At 41.6% G+C, this 18,591-nt stretch overlaps 1 protein-coding gene across 4 annotated transcripts in view; it reads left to right on the top strand.

Moving 5' to 3' along the window:
* Positions 1–1,179: 1,179 nt before the first annotated feature.
* Lrp2 (LDL receptor related protein 2) overlaps positions 1,180–18,591 on the top strand; it is a 193,938-nt gene continuing 176,526 nt past the window's right edge. For all 4 annotated transcript variants that reach the window (XM_040294432.2, XM_040294431.2, XM_021727069.3 and 1 more), the window contains exon 1: positions 1,180–1,435. In XM_040294432.2, the coding sequence (XP_040150366.2) occupies positions 1,360–1,435 (76 nt within the window). In that variant the 5' untranslated portion in view covers positions 1,180–1,359. The remainder of the gene's footprint in view (positions 1,436–18,591) is intronic.

Below are 18,591 nucleotides of genomic sequence, written 5' to 3'. Positions count from 1 at the left end.
CAGCTCCCTTGAGGGAGCTGAGGGAAAGGGGTCCTTGGACCAGGATCCTGTACTGGCCGCGCTGCTTCAGGGGTCCGGGCATAAGATTCTGGGAAAACCTGAGTCCGGAACCAACCCCTCTTCATATTGAGCTCTCAGTGTCGGCAATAAGTTGCACCATTTCTCCTTTTCTCTCGGTGCTATGGTGACGCGTACAGGCTGGGGACCCGGCTCTGAGGTCGCGTGTAAGATTCACTCTCAGTGCTCTTGGGAGCCCGGTCCCCGCCTGCCTGTTCAACGTGGCCCCTCAAAAGGGAACCTCGGAGTTTCCTAAACCCCTAGTGCTGCTTCTTCTTAATAACTACGGAGAAGACATTCTTTTCAGTTTGTTTCAAAATGAACAGACTTGTAAAGAAGCGCAACCTGACCGCGACACCTGTAGACGCGGCACTTAAAAGCTAAACGTGCCAATGGTTTCCTCAACAATGATCCAAACACCTCTCGAACTTATAAAAACACGAAGACTCCATTTGGGCAGCCTGAATCCTATCTGGGGAAGTCAGGGACTCCAAGGGAGGCGGGAGAGTTCAGGTCTGGGAATGAAGGTCGCAGATCTTTCCAACTGACTCTTGCCCTTTCCCCCTTCTTGGTGTCCCTTCGCTCTCCTTCTTTTCCCTCCGCGCTTTTTCCCCCCCTTGTCTATCTTTTCGTTTTTCCTTTTCTATCGCTTATTTTTCTTTCTCTTCTCTACTCCTGACCTCCCCCGCCTTCTCTATTCCGTTGCATTGCTCATTTAGTTTCTAAGTTTATGTCCCTGGCCGATTTCCCCGTGGGACGCCTAGCCTGCTTCTGTTCGGAGGCAAATCCTGCAGAGAGGCGAAGGCAGCGCAAACGCTGGCGTATAAGTATGCTTAAGAGTGACCATGTCAGTGTTTTAGTGTGACTGTGAAAAGTGCGCGCTTGCGTGACTGAATCAATTTGTGTGGCAGTGAGCAGTGTGTGTGCCTGAATTAGTCCGTGCATGAGTGTACGCGTGTGTGGAGTGTGCATGTGTGAGCGCGCTTGTGTTCGAGTGCCCACTCCTCCTTGCGCTGCAAAGTGCAGGGGGCGGGCCGGGCGGCAGGGGGCCTGCCCCGCTGGATTCCCGCATGCTAGTTCCGGGGCGGTCGGGTCTAAAGGGCTTTATGCACTGTCTGGAGGGTGGGGTCTGGCGCGGGTAGAAAACGGGATGCCTCAGGCCTCCGGGCAGGCTTTCTGCTGTTAGAGGAGAGCTGAGGTGCGGACCGCAAGGAGCAATCACAAGAGGAGGCGCTGCTGGTGCTGTGAGGGACGCGCGCCCACCTCCCGGGAGGAACGGCGAGGCCGGGGACTTTCGCTAGGATGGAGCGCCCGGCGGCGGTGAGGTGCAAGCTACTGCTGGCTCTCGCCGCTTGCCTGGTGCGGGTCAGTGGTCAAGGTAAGCACCCACTGGCCAGAGCCATGCAGGGGCTATGGACTTCCTTGGGCACGGCGGGGTAGAGTTCAGGGGAGAGGAGCGACCAGGGTAGGGCGGCTGCGCGGCAGCTGCTCTTCTTGGGGGGAACTAAGGTTGCCCTGCGAGCGGACTAGCGCTATTGCCCCAACGCTGGCCCGGGAACTCAGCAGCCGCCAACTTGAGAACGCAGCTCTACCGGTTTTGATGACAGCTCACCCCATAGGGATCCTCGTCTTTCTTCCCACGCGGGTTTGTCTTGACCTTTCTGGAAAACACTTTGGAGTTGGGACCGGGAAAAGAGGTTCTTTTTTGCAGATCTGCAACCTGCACCTACCAAGGATTTCTTTATTGGAGTCTGAGCGTCCTCGCAGCTCTGAGCGCAGTTCTCCACCTGCAGCGCTTGGCTAGGGAGATCGCTTAGCGCGCTCAGGGCCGCAGGCCAGGGTTCCCCCTCCCATCACCGGCGAAACTTGGTCCCGCGGTGACCCCCAAGAGACCGCATCTCATGATACAGATCATTTACGAGCCAAGATAAGACCGGGAGGCGGGATTGGCCGAGAGTGCAGCTGAGATACTGGAGTATTTTCTTGAGGAGTTTTGCTTTCCAACAGGGAGGTGGGGGCTTTTGTGTGCATGAATGGGGCCAGTTTGCGCCGCCAGTTTTGGGGCTCGAATGCAGAAAGTTTCTAGTATGGCTTTAAACTTCTCAAGTTGTTGGAGAGTTGTTTTTACAGAAACAGAGGGAAGGGAGGAGAAGTGGAGGGAATAAAAACAGTAAGAGAAGCTGAGGAGAGAGGGAAAGACAAGCAAGTGAAAGGCATGGAGAGAAGGAGGGGAGAAAGAGCGAGAGAGCATGGGGGTCTTGGGGGTGGGGGCCAGCGCCAGAGAGCGAGCGCCAGCGCCCGAGAGAGAGCGAGCTGGGATGAATGGAAAGGGCCAGGAGGCTACGGGAGAACCCGCGAGCTCTCTCCCTGGCTTTCCGTTGCTAGGTAGCAGCCGCGAGCTGCGTGTGACCGACCACCAGACAGACAGAGCGGACACTGCTGCCACTGCAGGGACTAATCTGTCTGTGGGGATGGGGGAGTCCCCCCTTTCCCCTCCTGCTCCTTCCCGTCGGACATCTTAATTGCCCTACAATAAAAATGAAACCCCTATTGTTGCAGGATTAGCCAAAGCAATAAATTGATTTCCCTGGATCACGTATTGGGGTTGACGGGTGCGTACTGTGGAAGCCCCCATTTATGGAGGAGAGAGGGGAGGGCTTGTGGATGGGCCGTGGCATGTATTCAAATGGTTAATCTGCTTTCTTTCTTCAATTCTTAGCGTAAGCTCCTTAGAGAGAATCAAGTAAGTAATTATACAGCAACTCCTAGCAGCACCCATTTCAGACTTCCTGGGAAGAAGTTTGGAAATGGCAACAAACCCCACTGGTTTTGCAAAAATCTTTTGGAAAGGAAGGGGAGGCAGGGTGAGACCGTTAATAATTCTTTCTTTGGACAGCTTTTTCAGTGTTGGAAACAGAAAGAATTTATTTTTATTATGGGAAGTTTGCACAGTGCAAATATATATGTATATATTATATTTATGTATATCTATATATCTCATGTGCTAAATATAGCAATAGGATTTACTACATGTTTCTGTTCCTGCCTGACAGAAAGAAATCTTGCCCTGATTAATTTACAAAGTCCCTGTACATCTAAAACATATTCTTTTCCCTGGGTGGATGGTTTAGTCTTTAAATAACCAGTTTCTTCTCTTCTTGGTAGTTGACATCCATGTATCTTTATTCTATGATAATATATTGTAACAATATGTATAGTAGTAATAACACAGCACACATTTACATATGTGACAAGTCCTGTTCTGAGTATCTTACAGTTATCTATTCATTTTGCCTTTATAATATCCTTTTAAAGAAAGTAGTGTTATTATCCCTAATTTACAGATGGGAAAATGGAGGCATATAGCAATTAAGAATTGCCCATGGTTCATATTACTAGAAAATGGCAAAGGTATGAGGCAAACCTAGGGAATTCTGACTCCATAGAGTCCATAATTTAACCATTATGGTATGTCTTCTCTGTTTCTCTTTTGTTTTGTGCTAAAAGTGTTGTGGTAAGTTGGGGCTGAGGCTGTGGCTCAGTGGTAGTGCACCTGCCTGGCATGTGTGAGGCGCACTGGATTCAGTTCTCAGCACTGGGTATAAAAAAATAAAATAAAAAGATCTATCAACAGCTAAAAAAAATGTACATGTGTGAGGTTATTAAAGAAGGCCAGAAGCATTTTGCAAGTCCCTACTGGGTAAAATTCACCTGCTGCTTCATAACCATGGATGGTGGAAATTTTTTCAGAAACTTTAGGTTTTTAAGATCTGAACCCAGGTCTCTTCATTCCTAGTCTTCATATCTGATATATTTTTAGATATATGTCCTCTAAATGTCCTGAGCCTGGTTGGTTGAAGAGTCTTCTGTATTCCCCTTGTTTTGCCTTATAGAGTCATATGATATGAAATAAAATATGATGAAATTGTAAATACCTTTAGTTAAGCATTGCATTTTAGGTAGAAAACCAGAACTAACTTTGTGCCACTAGAAACTGGAAGAGCAGAATGTTGAGTGTTGCATGGTTAGCTTTTCTGTTTTAAAAATTCCATGTCTGTAAAAATTATTTGCATTTTCTTCATCTTTTTCATAATGCTTTTCAAGAAAAAAAAAATTAGGAGTGCCTTCAGGAGTTAAGTTCTCTAGGTTGCAGTAGTAGCTTCACTACATTTTAGCTTTGTGACCTTGGAGAAGGCACCTGACTTTGCATGACTCAGGTGTTCAACTGCAAAATTGACATGATAATAAGAACTTATCCCGTGGCATTCTATATGAACACGAAACGCTGAAATTGTAAAGTACTTAGCATGATGTATGGTATATAGATCATGAAAATAAACTAGTAGTGTATGTATATATTATTTGAGGTATTGGGGGATTGAACCCAGGACCTTGCACTTGTTAGGAAAGTACTATTTTTATATTTATCAACACTTAAAGTAATATACTCCTGCTTATTGTTCATATTTTCAATTTTCAACTGCATGTAGAAAAGTCTTCTTTAAGCATTTTCTACTAATAGGTCTTTAAGGAATTCCCAGATTTGAGGATGTACTCTTTATTTTTATAGTATTGACCTTCAAAAAGTTATATCTTTAGTCCAGTAAAATTTGGTGATGTTCTTATGACATTTGCATCTTTGAGTGAAGTTTGTATGTTTCAAAGAATTGTGTTTTTGTCACATCTCACTTATACTTGATTAATGCTTTTATTTCACAGCAATTGGCTTATATTTCTCTACTTGAGATTCCTCTATTCTGTTCTTTATAGGGCTTCTGCCTGAACTCTCTTCAACCATGTGGTGGAAACAAGAATTTTTGCAGTTAAAGGGAGCCTTAGATATCAACTGGTCTGCTTGTATTATTTTACAGATAAACAATTAACCCAGGAGAGGGGAAGGAGGAGGGCTGAAAGGAGTGAAAGGGAAGGGAATTAAGTACCTGGCCTTAGGGTATGAAGACTGCAGTAGATCTAAGATCAGCATTTGAGCATCTCATTCCCAGTCTTTGCACTTGACCATTTTTTCTTGATACACATCATCTGAAAGTCCCCACCCTCTTTAGTCCCGGAGATTTCTAATTCCTTTCAGTTGATCCTCACTTATCAGATGAGTCAGAGTATGACAAGTAGATGACCTTCGTGAATCTTTAAAAAAAACTGGGTAGGTCTCTTGCTCCAGGCCAAAGAGGAATCCTGTGGTGGGTCAGGATGTGCATGTACTTTCAGTATGACCCAGGGCTTCTGCCACATTGGAATGGAGCCCCCAACTCCCAAGGACCAGCCTCCAGATCCATTTTGCAAATCTTTGGACCATCAAAACACATTCTTTGGATTTTCTAGTGCTGACTGGGATAGAACTAGATTTTTAGTCTTGTTCAAGGTACTTTTTAGGTCATGGTTAATCATTTGTCCAGGTGGCACTCTAAGAACACTGACACGTTTTTGAATTAGAATTTTGATTATAATTTAAAATAATGATATTATGAATCTAGATGTATTTCTTGTGTTACTAGAAACATGGTAATAATGACTTTGGTGTGTCTGCTAAGTCCTACCAGCTAGAACAGAGTACATAGAAAGTAGAGGGTGCTGACAAAATATTTTGAATTGAATAATTTCTCGACAATCTTGTTATTATGAAATATGAGGAATTTGAGATTTTGGAATTAGAGGATCTGGGGTTGAATTTTAGCTCTGCTTTTCACTATCTAGGAAATCCAGTACAATGACTCTTAGTGCTCTGGGTCAGTTTTCTTTTTTGTAAAATGGGTTCATATCCACCTCACAGGATGGTTATGCAGATCGAATGAGGCAATGACTGTGAAGACTCATAGATTCCTATCCAACATTATCATCTTCCTCAAGAATTTGATTTTTTATAACTTGGGGGTGGAGTTACTTTATTATTTTATTTTATTTTAAAAAAGAACCAATTTTTATTTTTAAAGAGAGAGTGAGAGAGAAGAGAGAGAGAGAGAGAGAGAGAGAGAATTTGTAATATTTATTTTCTAGTTCTCAGTGGACATATCTTTGTATGTGGTGCTGAGGATCGAACCTGGGCCGCACGCATGTCAGGCAAGCGCGCTACCGCTTGAGCCACATCCCCAGTCCAGTTGGAGTTACTTTAGTATCTAGATATCTTCTTTGCAGTCAGTTCCAAGGACACACGCACACAGATTGATGTGTCCTCTTAGTGACTGTGAAAATTTTACATTTTTCAAGGTATTTGTAAATGATAGAAACCTAGGCTAAACCAACTGAAGCCAAGAAAATTATTGAAATTATTCCAAAAGGTACAGATATTAAGCTGAGCTATCTGAGTTTGCCTTTTTTTTTCCAGGCGGAAATAGTCAGATATTGGCAGTTTCATTTGGTTCAATCAAATACAAAATAGAGGCTTGCCCTATGTCTTGTTTTCTCATCATCTCCTTTTTAAAAATTGTTGACAAAATGGTAAAATATTGTTACCACTATGGTTTAGTGGTCACTAAGATGAAGCCACTCCTAACATGTTCTTTAGTGTAAAATGACTCTCAGTCATCTGCTATCCGATCATCTCCACTGGGAAAAAGCAAGAGTTTGATTGGTTTCAGCAAATGTCTCAGAGGTTCACAGGGACTTTTCAAGGCCTTAGGCTCTTGGGACAAATGACTGCTATATCCAGGGTTATAAAGTGTTCCTATGACTTAGGCATAAGTCATAGGAACACTTGGTCCCTGAGGTCATGGATTAAGTGTGGACCTGAGAGGGGATTTGGGGTAAGGCTACCAGGAGAAGGGCAAACAGATGCTGAGCTGCAAAAATGACCAGTACACCTTAACAGAAAAGGTTGACTGATGTTATTTTTATTTTGTATGTGAAATCAGACTTGAAAAGGCTGACAGTTCTCAGATGACTCAATGAATTGAAGGGAGAAAAATATTTATTAGAAATATTAAAAGACACGGTGCTCTGGGTTCCTAGAATTATGCTGCAACTTTTAAGTTTAGGGAAAGAACAGGAGAAGGAAAGACTTTGAGAAGATTTATTTGGAGCCCCATATTTTCTTATTTGGTGCAGACCTTTATGATGGACAGGGAAATTCTAGAAAATGAGCAGAGAAACAGAATATAGGAACTCTTGAGTCCATTGTAGGCTTCCTTTTTTTTTTTTTCCTTTTTTTTTTCTGTGATCCCCTAACTCCTTCTCTAGCTTATTTCACTCCCTTGTTTGTTCCTTTTCCACATATGGATCTCAGCTATGGGAATGAGATAGATGGAAAGAAGAGAGAAGAGTCTGAAGATAGGTTAAGATGCTTCCATGGAGATAGACTATATCCTGGTGCATGTCTAGGGGTCCCTAACATTTAACCTAGGGACTTCTTTCACAGATGGTAGAACAGATATCTTTTCTACCTTACTGGAGTCATTTTCAAAAGCCAAATATATGTACGCTGGGCGGGTGGCTATTTTGTTGGTGGTTAATTTACATTCTTAATTTGGATAGCTTGTGCTAAGAAAACGAAAACATTATTATTCCTAAACTAGGATGGTTAACTTTCATATTTGGGCACTTCTGATGTAGGACAGCAGTGACACACAATGAAGGAAATGTCTTTCCTAGAAAAATGACATATTAGACAATTTAAAGTTTCATGTTGAAATCTCGATACTTTTTGGTCCTTAGCCCTTGGGTCATGCCTGACCTCAAGGTTGTAGGAAACAGTGAGAAATGAGTGAAAGGAGAGGGTTGCCATTCTGTGCATTGAAAAGTTAAGCCACTGTTATCAAGGGTACAATGACTTGTGTATTGTTTAGATCTTGAGATTCAAGTTTGTAAGCAATACCCAAAGGTCTCTTTTAAATTTATGCACCCCAGCCAATAACACATGAAGATTCCTCATAACTTGGAAAATAAGCCTTAATTCATTTGTCTCTTGATTGACATTAAAGTGTCAACATATCTGCTTTTTGGGCCCAGTGGGTGTTGAGGAAACCTGAAGAAGAGGAAGAGGAAAGTAGCCACAATTTTGTTATGCTACAATTTCTTGGATTCTTATATAAAAATATCCTGTCTTACAATGTCAGGGATTTGTATGTCATTTCAGGCCCAATTCTTTGGTTTTTATCTCATTAACGAGGAGTACTTTTCTGAATAAAGACTCAAAAAATTAAACCATTTGTTTCATAGAATAATCCATAAAGTTAAACTGCAGAATTGACATAGTTTATCTGACATATGTCAATCTCACCCACATTTGAACCTTACTATAAGAGGAAAATGCTATTATTTCCACATGAGCTTAATTTTGGTTTGGGGAAGGGTTTGGAGGACATTTCTTGTTTCAAGAAACCAGAAATAGAAAACCCAACTCAAACTGGCTTAAAGAACAAAGGGTATTTATTGGCTCATGTAGGTGAAAAACCCTGAGACTGAGTGGAGTTCAGGTGAGGTGTAGTCAGGGCTCTGGTTCCCTTCTTTGTGTTTCTTTTTTTGACTCAACTCTCAAAGTTTCAGCTTTGTTTTCAGTCTGGTTTCCCATATGGTTGTAATATTGCTGCCAGGGCAAATGGGGTTGCTTGTTTCCTTGATCACACTGAGAGGAATATTCAGCCTTGAAAAAGGTTTTAGTTATGTTCTTAAAAGCATTATTTCATCAAAGGAACTTAAAATGTTATAATTTCTAAGGACCTTAGATAGATGCCAGTTAGCTTCCCAAAGTTCTCATATCATAAAAATCACCTGTGGAGCTTTATAAACTATATAAATTCTTAGGTCAAAACCCATGCTTACTAAATCAAAGATATGAGAATTTGTTTTGAAGAGTTTCTAGGTTGTTCTGAGGGCCAGACAATTTGGGAACAACTGAGCTAGGTAATACCTCTTATTTTTTTAGTTTTATAAATTGAGACTTAGAGATAGGTGACCAGTCACTGCAGGGTCCTTTGAGTGGCAGGTTAGTGTACTTGGTTAAATCTATTGCTTGCTCTGGAAGGGAGAGTTATAAGAATAACTACTCTTATTGTCTGAGGGTAAGACCATCTCCTTTCCTGGCCAGAATAACAGGTCCTCCATGTTAAATCTCTGCCACTGTTTGTGTCTTAATTGTGTTCTTTGCCCTTTCCCTGGGCACACTTGAAGCTCTTGTTCTCACTACATGATGTAAACAAGTGTGAGTGAGAGGTCTTCTTTTCCTTTCTCACCTAAGGTAGAAATTTATTCAGAGCATCCTTGACCGTGTCCAAGAGCGTCTAGGACAGCCATGGATTCCATGGTTGGAATGGGAATATTGTAAAACCTGATAGTTCATTTTCTTTATTTCATAACCTCGTCTGTGGCCCTCACTGGGACTTCTAGTTTGTTGATCCTACTTTGTCTGCACCGTCCCTCAAATTACTCATTAATTTGCTTCCGTAGCTTATATTTTATGACCCACTAACACCTCCTGTTTCCTTCAGCCTTTGAAACTGTCTGCTCAAATGTTTTTTGTTTTTAGTAAAGTAGAAGCCATCAGGAGCTCGAAACCCTTGACCATCATCTCTTGCTCTTCAGCCTGTTTATTCTGTCTTCCTCCTATTATTCTGGAAGAATAGTCCCTGCTCTTAAGTCTAACTGCTTCATTCATGTTCTGGATCCCATTCTTTCTCATCTCTTAGTGATCGAATCCTTTCTCTTCTACAAAATCCTCTTTGTTCCACATTCCCTTCTAGATACCACTCTCACTTCTCTGTTCTTCTTTACAGCAAACACTGACAGTTTGACGATATCCACTATAATTTCTCTCCATTTTTTCCTCAAATCTCTTCCCTTCAGGTTTTTGCCATCACCCTTGACACATATCTCTTTGTCAAAGTCACTGATGAACTCCATGTTAAATCCACTGATTCATTCTCAGCTCTGGTCTTATTATTCTTTTTGGGGTACTGAGGAACAAGTCCTTGCACATGTTAGGAAAATGCTCTGCCACTGAGTTATAGCCCTGTTCTAGCTCAGATCCTCTTTAACCCATGAGCAGTTCTAGACACAGTGTATCCCCTCTTCTTCAGTGAAACTCTTCCTTTGATTTCCAAAAAATTACACTCCCCTGGTGTTCTTCCTTTTTTTTTCTAGCCGCCCTGTTTCTTTGGCTTCATCCTGTCTCACTTATTTGCTGATATCTTTCACATTTATGTGCTAATCCAGACCACTACCCTAAACTCCAGACCAATATCTCTGTCTGCTCATTTGACTTATCTGTTGGGTTTTCCAATAGCCATCTCAGACTTAATGGATCCCCAAGGAAGCTCCTGATCTCCACTAATCCTCCAAATCTGTTTTCCACCTGGAATTCCTCACCCCAGGAAATGGCTGCTCCATTCTTGTTCAGGCCCCAAAGCTTTCAGATTGTGCATGACTTGCCTCCTACAGGTATTTATTTGCTCATGGATACCTGCTGGGGTGTGGTCTTCTCTGCTCCTTTCTTGCTCAGGCCCCAAAGCTTGGATTCTGTGTTGATTCCTCTTTTTGTTTTTTACCCCTTACCTAATCTTTCAGAAAACCCCATTGTTTTCAACCTATTTGTAGAATCCAGTCACTTTCACCATCTCTGGCTTCATCACTTGGGTCCATGTGACCACCATCTTGCCTGGATTGTGGCAACAGCTTCCTTATGGTCACCTTCTTTCCTCTGTCCCATTCCTCTCTACTGTCTGTAGTAGCTAAAGGAGCCCTTTCCTAAAATCAGTCAGATCATGGCACTTCTCTGTTCAAAAAGCTCTGGTGGTTTCTGACACAAACAGGCTGGTGTGTCTAGAAATAGACACTGAGACAGAGCTTGGAGCACAAGATATTTGCTATGACCAATGCCTGTGAGAGGAAAGAGAAAAAGGATGGGCAGAAGAAGAACTTGAACTGGGACAAGGCCTTGGGCAACACTGCAGAAGTCCTGGAGCAAGAGTTGCCTATTAAAGAGTTCTGTTTCAGGCCCAGGTAATATCCTTGCTCAGCTACTGCATATGGCCTGCCCTGGAAAGACATGACCTTGGGCAGGTGGCCTTCTCCAGCTGAGGCAGATCCCCCAAAAAGCTGATTGCAGGTAGAAAGTCCTTCCCTGCAGCTGGTCCTACCTTGAAGGGGAAACTGAGTTGTGCATCTCCAGGTGTCCTGCCCTGCTGCATCTCATGGAGAGTCTAAGAACTTCCAATGGTCTATAAAATTCCAACCATCTGGCCTCCCTGACCTCGCGTCCTCGTCTCCCCAGCTCAATGCTTCAGGCACAGTGATACATGGCTTTCCCCCAGCACAGTGAGCCCTCTCAGGCCTTTCCATTTGCTTTCTGTCAGATTGTCAGTTTGTGCATGACTTGCCTCCTACAGGTATTTGCTCATGGATACCTGCTGGGGTGTAGTCTTCTCTGATTCTTTCCTGATTTCCTTTCTCCATTACATTTCTCACTATCTGAGAAAGTACGTTAATTAAATTACTTAATTTGTTTATTTGCCAATAAGTCTTTTCTATTCTGCGATGAGATGGATTTTCATCTCTTTTATTCATTACTTTATCTGTAGTGTCCCAAATAGGGCTAAATAAAGTTGAACGGTGGTGCACAGATGCCACCATGGATGTTAAGAACAGGCATCCCCAGCTCATCACCGTGCTCCTGGTCTTACCAGCCCTATATTCCCCCAGGCCTCTGGAGGCCCCATCAAGATCCTGATGGGAAAAAAAAAAAAAAAAAGAAAATTGCTGTCTCTATAAAAGCAAGTGGCTTAGCAACGCTGTTTCTCTTCATTTGACTCCCAGCTTTTGTACACCTCTGTGCCCATGGGCCCCCACCCCCTGGTGACTCCCAGTGCACTTGAGAGTAGCTGATTCTGCATCGGTCTTTGTAACTTCCATCCCAGACTCTTGGTTACCCTGTGAGAATTTCCCAATGCTACAGAATGGGTCATTCTGCTATTTTTACGACAGATTTGATACAGTAGCTTTTACAAAAAGATAAGCCAAAGTTTTTAGACATTATGTTAGTGGACTGTCATTCTGTGTTTAAACAGAACACAAAGGAAAGCTTTCTGAGATCATGGCACAGTGAAAACAGCCTTGGTGAGACAAAAGACCTTCTTTGGAGAGGGGAGGGGCTTCCAAACTCAGGGGGGCCTCTTGGACAGTGGTGGCAAGAACACCACAAGTCCAGTCAGGGCGTTCCTGAGCCTTGTTCTTGATGAATGAAGGAAAAATGGCCCAACCAAACAAGGCCCCAGACTGTTGAAAAAGGCCTGTGGCTGTTTGTCCTTTGGGCACAGACTTTCTCATGTCAGTCCCCATTCTTTTGAGGATTCCATATGTAGCAATTAAGTTAGAGGGGAGTGCTGGGTTACATGCATGTCCGGGTAGAGATGATGGAGGAATGAGCTAAAGTAATACCTACCTTTGTGTGTGTGTATGTGATGCCAGGGATCAAACCCAGGGCCTCGCGAATGGGGGGCAAACACTCTACCAACGAGCTACATCCCCAGCTCTAATAATTACTCAGTTTTTTAAAAATACCTTCTGTGTACCAGGTCCTAGATGTTTTTCAGTTATTAGTCTACTTGCTTCTTTATTAACAGTCCAGATTGTATGTGTAACAGACCAAGGCAAAGACAGGTGGGATAATTTGCCAAAAGCCAGTCAGTTAGGTGGTAGAGCTAAGATTTGAACTCAGAAAACCAATGTTGTCATTGTGGATAAATAAGAGAAAGTGGAAGATGGTTTTTCTGTAAACCTTTACTTAGTGACTCTTACAATGATAAGTCAATGCCATTTCAGAGGCTGGTACCTTCTCATTTCAGTTTCAACTTTTGGGCATTTTCACAATACTTTTGGCAGTTCATTGAGTACGTGTTGATCATGACCTTATCATGTTCCAGGCATAAGGTAATGAGGTACTACAAATTTTAGGGATCACCTCCATATGGGCCCTGTCCAAAATAGCTGTGTGTTGAAAGTGTCCATTTCTATTCCTTCTATACTCATTAGCTTCATTCTGATTCTTGCCTGCTGGGGATCTCCTATACTATCATTTTATTATCTAGGAACATCCTTTTCTCTATAATTACATGTCTTTTCATTCAGAGCACCCTTATCTAACCAAAGTTCTATTCCAAACTTCTCATCAGGGATGGCAGCAATGTATAGATTTGTAAAGGTTTTGTTGCTTCATATTGATGGAAAAATTCCCAAGTCTTCTTAAAGTCCTAATAGAAAGTCTGAACAACCAAAATGAGAGCTAAGTCTCTTTATATCCCAGAGGAGTCTGCTTTGTAGATTTAGAGAAGGCATCTCCTGTGTGCTGGATATGTTTAAAAGTCTCTTGCCCCAAAATACCATTCATTGTTGTCAAAGATGTCTGTTCTGTCATTGCTAGAGCCAGTTATTCAGAGTAAGACAGTGTAGCCCCCTGAGACTCGAGTTACAAAGCAGAAAGGTTTTCTCCTATAGGGAAAAATAGTTGGTTGAGAGAGTAATGCATAGTCAGTGCTTGTCAGAGAAGGGTTCAGGAAGAATGAGATTTGAGTTTAATATGTTTTGATGGGGAATAAAGAAGGTACCTGAAGGTCTGAGGTAGTCTTAAAAGGAATGCACCTGTCCTTTTTGGGGACAAAAGGTAGTGTTCCTTTTCCTTAGAGTGGCTTTAGGGGAAGTTTCTACTATGAATATTAAGTGGGTCTCAAAGAGAAGTTTTTTCCACCTGGTGTGGCTTTCCTTAGCTAACTGGATTGAAATAGAATTGTTAGAAGAAAATTAGAGACCAGCCCTGGAAGCAATAAAGTTGAAGACTCTATTAATAATCCCTTAGGGATCTGTCAGTACCTGTATACAAGTTGGAGAGGAAGATCTTGGATTGGAATGCCAATGGCAGTTTTTATATTTCTAAATCACAATGATTGCTGCTGATAGGAAATTCTGTTTTGCTTTTATGTTAGTGTCTAGTAAAGAATTTACAAATGAATAAAGTCAAATACACACATATCCCAAGTCAGTTACTGAAAGGTTGATTTTTTTTTTTTGACCATATGAGGGATGGAACCAGGGGTGCCAGCCCTTTTAAAATTTTATATCATGCTCAGTTGCACAGGCTGGCCTCAAATTTGTGATCCTCCTGCCCCAGCCTCCTGAGTAGCTGGGATTATAGGGATATGCCACTGTAACTGTCTCTTAAATAGTTAATTTTTATGTACCAAAATTTTTTTCCAGTTTACTTCTGACGTAAAAATTTACTCCTTCCCTAATATTTGGTGCAGTGAGGTGTTGAAAGAATTTGCTAAGTAATCACTAGAGGTTGAGATTCTAGTGAAAAACAAAAATGCATGGCTTAAAAATTGAAGATACTAACTGGAGGACAGTGGAAGGTAGTTGCTTCTCACTGTAAATAATTAAACCCAAGAGTGCAGACAGGAGAGATCTTGGCACCCAGAGAGACTTGACTGAGAAGGATGCATATTTTATCCAACACTTGGACTTCTCTGTGAGGGAAATCAAAGGGTCTTTAATAGTTGTTGCAGATTGTGAATATGTGCACCAAAATCTCACTGTAATCAGATTTATTTTTCAAGCGTTTTGCTGTGATTAAAGGAATGAAAAAGAGAAGGGAGGAGGAATGAACGTTTATTAAAGCCTCAGTACTCTTGCCCTTTAGGAGATCTCAGCGTGCCTTGTCATAGTGACCTGGGAACTTTGGTTCCCTCCAGGGCCTTCCTGTTCCATGGGCATATTAGTAGATCAAAGATAGTAGTAGCTCTGTTTTTCTCGAGAAGCAGTGGATCTACTAATTGAGAACTAGATGAGCAAGAGACACATAGGCCTTTTGTAAGGGGCAGGTGTCTGTAAAAAGGGGAATAAAATTTTACCGTTCCCAGAGAGGCAAGCTTTGAGTATGGGCATTTATTTTATTTTAATATTTTTTAATTTGTTCTAATTAGTTATACCTGACAGCAGAATGCATTTCGATTCATTGGACACAATTGCAGCACAACTTTTCATTTCTCTGGTTGTACAGAGTATTGGCATTTATGAAGTGCTTATTTTATTTTAAAAATTAACATAGGCTAAAATTGATGTGTGTACATTTCTTTTCCTTCCTTTTTCTTTTTGCAGGACTGGGGATGGAACTCAGGGCCTTGTGCATGCTAGCCAAGTGCTCCACCACTGAGCTCCATCCCCAGCCCCTGTTTCTGTAAGTTCTAATACATGTTTGTATCTGTATAATAACCACCACCACCACCACCACAATCAGGATTAGAACAGTTCAGTAACCCCCATTCTCTTGTGCCACTTCTTTGTAGTCACTCTATCTAAACAGTGTTTCTCAAGTTCCTTTTTTGAAAACTCACTTTCCCAGATGAAAGTCTCCATTGCCTTTCATTTGTTCATTTTTATGCAGGAAGTGTGCCTTGCTCATTTTTGAAGTAATTCAAAATGACATGGTTAGTAAGTTTGCAAGACTGCCTGTCCTTTATTATAATGGGAGAAAAAACCCTGGAAAGATGGCAGCTCTTTCAGTATTGCCATATAAAATTTTTTTTCCCCACAACCTTACTTGTTGCTAGATTGGAATCTGCAAAGAAAACACACTCAAGAAATTTCCCTGAAAGAGGAGACAGAGGTTTATTTTTTATTTAACGATTTACCCCTTGACACCTGGGAAATGATTAGTTGATGTTTTCAAAGCAGATTAAGTCAGTGTGGTTAATTAACTGTGGTAATCAGGTGACTTAAATCAATTAACTCCTTGTTAACAATTTCCATCAATTTTGTAAATAAATGACTAAATCAGTAAATTGTACTCTTAAGATGAAAGACTGTTTCCTGATTTATTTTGTTGATGACAAATTAGAGATTTCTCCTCCTCATTCCCTCCCTGCCATCCTTACTCTTAATAATGAGAATCCTTAAGCCAGTTTTAGTTTGAGAGGAACACACCAGAGTAACGCTTAATATATGGTTTTAAGGAAAAGTCAAGTGTAGAGACACCTTTGCTCCTTCATCTCAGCACATTTTGAAAGAATGATTTAGGGAATTGAAACTTAATAAGTAAGCGTGTACTTATTAACATTAAAGGATAATGGGAGTTGAAAGTAATGCTGCAACTCACTCTAGGATAAGCTAATTATTAAATCATTTAATGTTTTCTTTTCCTTTTCCTATATTAAAGCTGATTGAGGGATATAATAAAATGAAACAGATTTTGGGTTTTAGCTAGCAGTAAACTTTAATGAACACTTAGGAACTCTATTTAGAAGGAATTTATCAAAACATTGGGGTATATGTATTTTTACCTTTATTTTTTGGGACTGGGATTGAACTCATAGCTATCTGTCATTACCTATGTAGGTTTGCATTCATCTTTAAATCTTGATTGTTAAGATATCATGCACATATACAACTGAAAAGTTGTTACTTTAAAAAAGATTTATCATTTATAATTCCCTTCCTTGGTTACATGACTTTACTGTGTCCTGGTCTCCAGTGAAATATGGACCAGACTATTATAAACTGTATTTCATAGCTTTGAGTGTGCCTTTGCGTTTTCTGGAAGACACTGAACACTTGGAGGACTTGCATCGAAAGACAGATGACATAGGGTTGTTTAGAACTGTGCCAGCCAGGGAGGAATATTTGAATAGGCTTTGAGGAGTTAGTAAATATTTTCATATTTGCAAAAATTCTATGCTAAAATCTGTCCCATTTTTGTAAAGAAAAATTTCTGTGGTTTCCTCAAAGCTATAGAAGGTGGCCTTCATTTTGGGAATGAACTGAATTCAGGGATGCACATTTCAGTCTCTGGCTGCCAAGTCAAACTGGGCTCTCCCACTATTATAGAAGTTCTGGGTCATGCTCCCAGGGCCCTTTCTCACTTGCCCAGGATCGCCAATCTCAGCAGATTTTTCAGGGACAGAGTTAACCTGTGGCCAAACCCTTTCTGATACTGGGACATGGCCTGAATTAGAGCTTGGAGGTTTTGATCTGCTGCTTTCCAGATGTGTTCCCGATGACCTCTCTGCAGTTCCCTGGTCTGTCCAGTGGATATTAGTCATTTCTACCTCACAGGTTCCTGGGACTATTTAAAGGACATCGTGTGCAAGGTCCTGGCACTTGGTGAGTGTTCAGCAAACATTTGGCCCTATGGGAACCTGGTACTAAATCGTTCATAGTTGACCAGCTCTTGGTTGGGTCAGTGCCTCAGAGCAGCCAGCATGCTGTGGTCTTTTGAAATAAAGAAACCACTTGTCAAATTCTCTATTCATAGGAATTGCTAGGGGAAAACTACAGTTTTTTAAAGGAGATGGAACTATCAGATGAGGCACTCTTAGAAGACAAGACCTTGTAATCTGCCTGTCCACCCCAAGAACATTTGGTCCTTTACCTCCCAGGTCTTGAAGGCACAGACCCTGATGTTCATGTTACTGAGTTCAAACTTCTCAGCAGACTCTGTTTTCTGTGAGTTTCATGTGCTCTGGAATTGTTTCCTGTAAACTTGGCTTTGTTCAGAGTTTACTGGTGATATTTCTGTAACTCTGAGGACAAGAATGATAGAAGCATGGGTCTGAGTAGAAGTCACGGGTGTTCTCTGGCCAAGGTGAAGCATTTCCAGAGGGAAGGTACACTTGAAGATGAACCCTTGACTTTGTGAGAAGATTTAAACAGAACATGTAAGAATCATCGTCTATGCTTTTTTTTTCTTTCTTTTAAGAGCCCCTTATTAATGAAACTTAGAAAGGTCAGTGAGAAATTCTACAGGTAAGAAAGCTATTAAACTAGACTGGGCTAGTAATTTTAACTATAAAAATTATCTCTGCTGTATTTATTGCACAAATATTTACTGAAAGCCTGTTGTGTCAGGAACTTGTGATATATAGATGAAGAGACATGAAAATAAGCATTTGAGGTAAAATAGAGGTTTAGAAACACAGAAGAGGGGATGATGATGGGCAGGAGGCATGAGGGGCCTGAGGGCAAGGATGGTGGTGTAGATTTGCTATAAGAATTGAGTTTCAGCAGCTAGGGGGACTGAGGCAGGAGGATTGCAAGTTCAAAGCCAGCTCCAGCAATTTATCAAGGCCCTAGGCAACTCAGCAAGAGTTGGGGTGGGGATGTGGCTCAGTGGTTAAGCACCCCTGGGTTCAATCCCCAGTACCAAAAGGAAAGATAAAGGAAAAAAAAAAAAAACTGTGTCTTGTAGGAGGGTGTTGCAGGAGATGTTGGGGAGTGCATTGTGGGGGATGTGTGCTTCAGAGCTATGTAAGCTGGCAAGTACTGTCATCAGACTTCCATTTTGCAGCAAGATAATACTTGCTGCAATGAGGAAAAGCAGAGCAATCAGTTAAGTTAGAGGATTACTTACTGGAATTATCTGGGTGACAGATGATGAGGCTGAAACTCCACTTGTGGACCTAGAGGTGACGAGAAGGGGACCGAGTCACCATGGGATGCAGAGAAAGCTTGCATTTGTTTCTGTTTTTGATAATTCCCATTATTTTTATAAGCAAATATGTTTTATTGATAGGAATATTAGCCATGTTATCTCAATGTATGTGC

The sequence above is a fragment of the Ictidomys tridecemlineatus genome, chromosome 7 (genome assembly GCF_052094955.1).
Source record: "Ictidomys tridecemlineatus isolate mIctTri1 chromosome 7, mIctTri1.hap1, whole genome shotgun sequence".
In the NCBI taxonomy this organism is placed as follows: Eukaryota; Metazoa; Chordata; class Mammalia; order Rodentia; family Sciuridae; genus Ictidomys; species Ictidomys tridecemlineatus.
The sequence above is the reverse complement of the archived record's forward strand: the minus strand, read 5'-3'. Positions and strand labels throughout refer to the sequence as shown.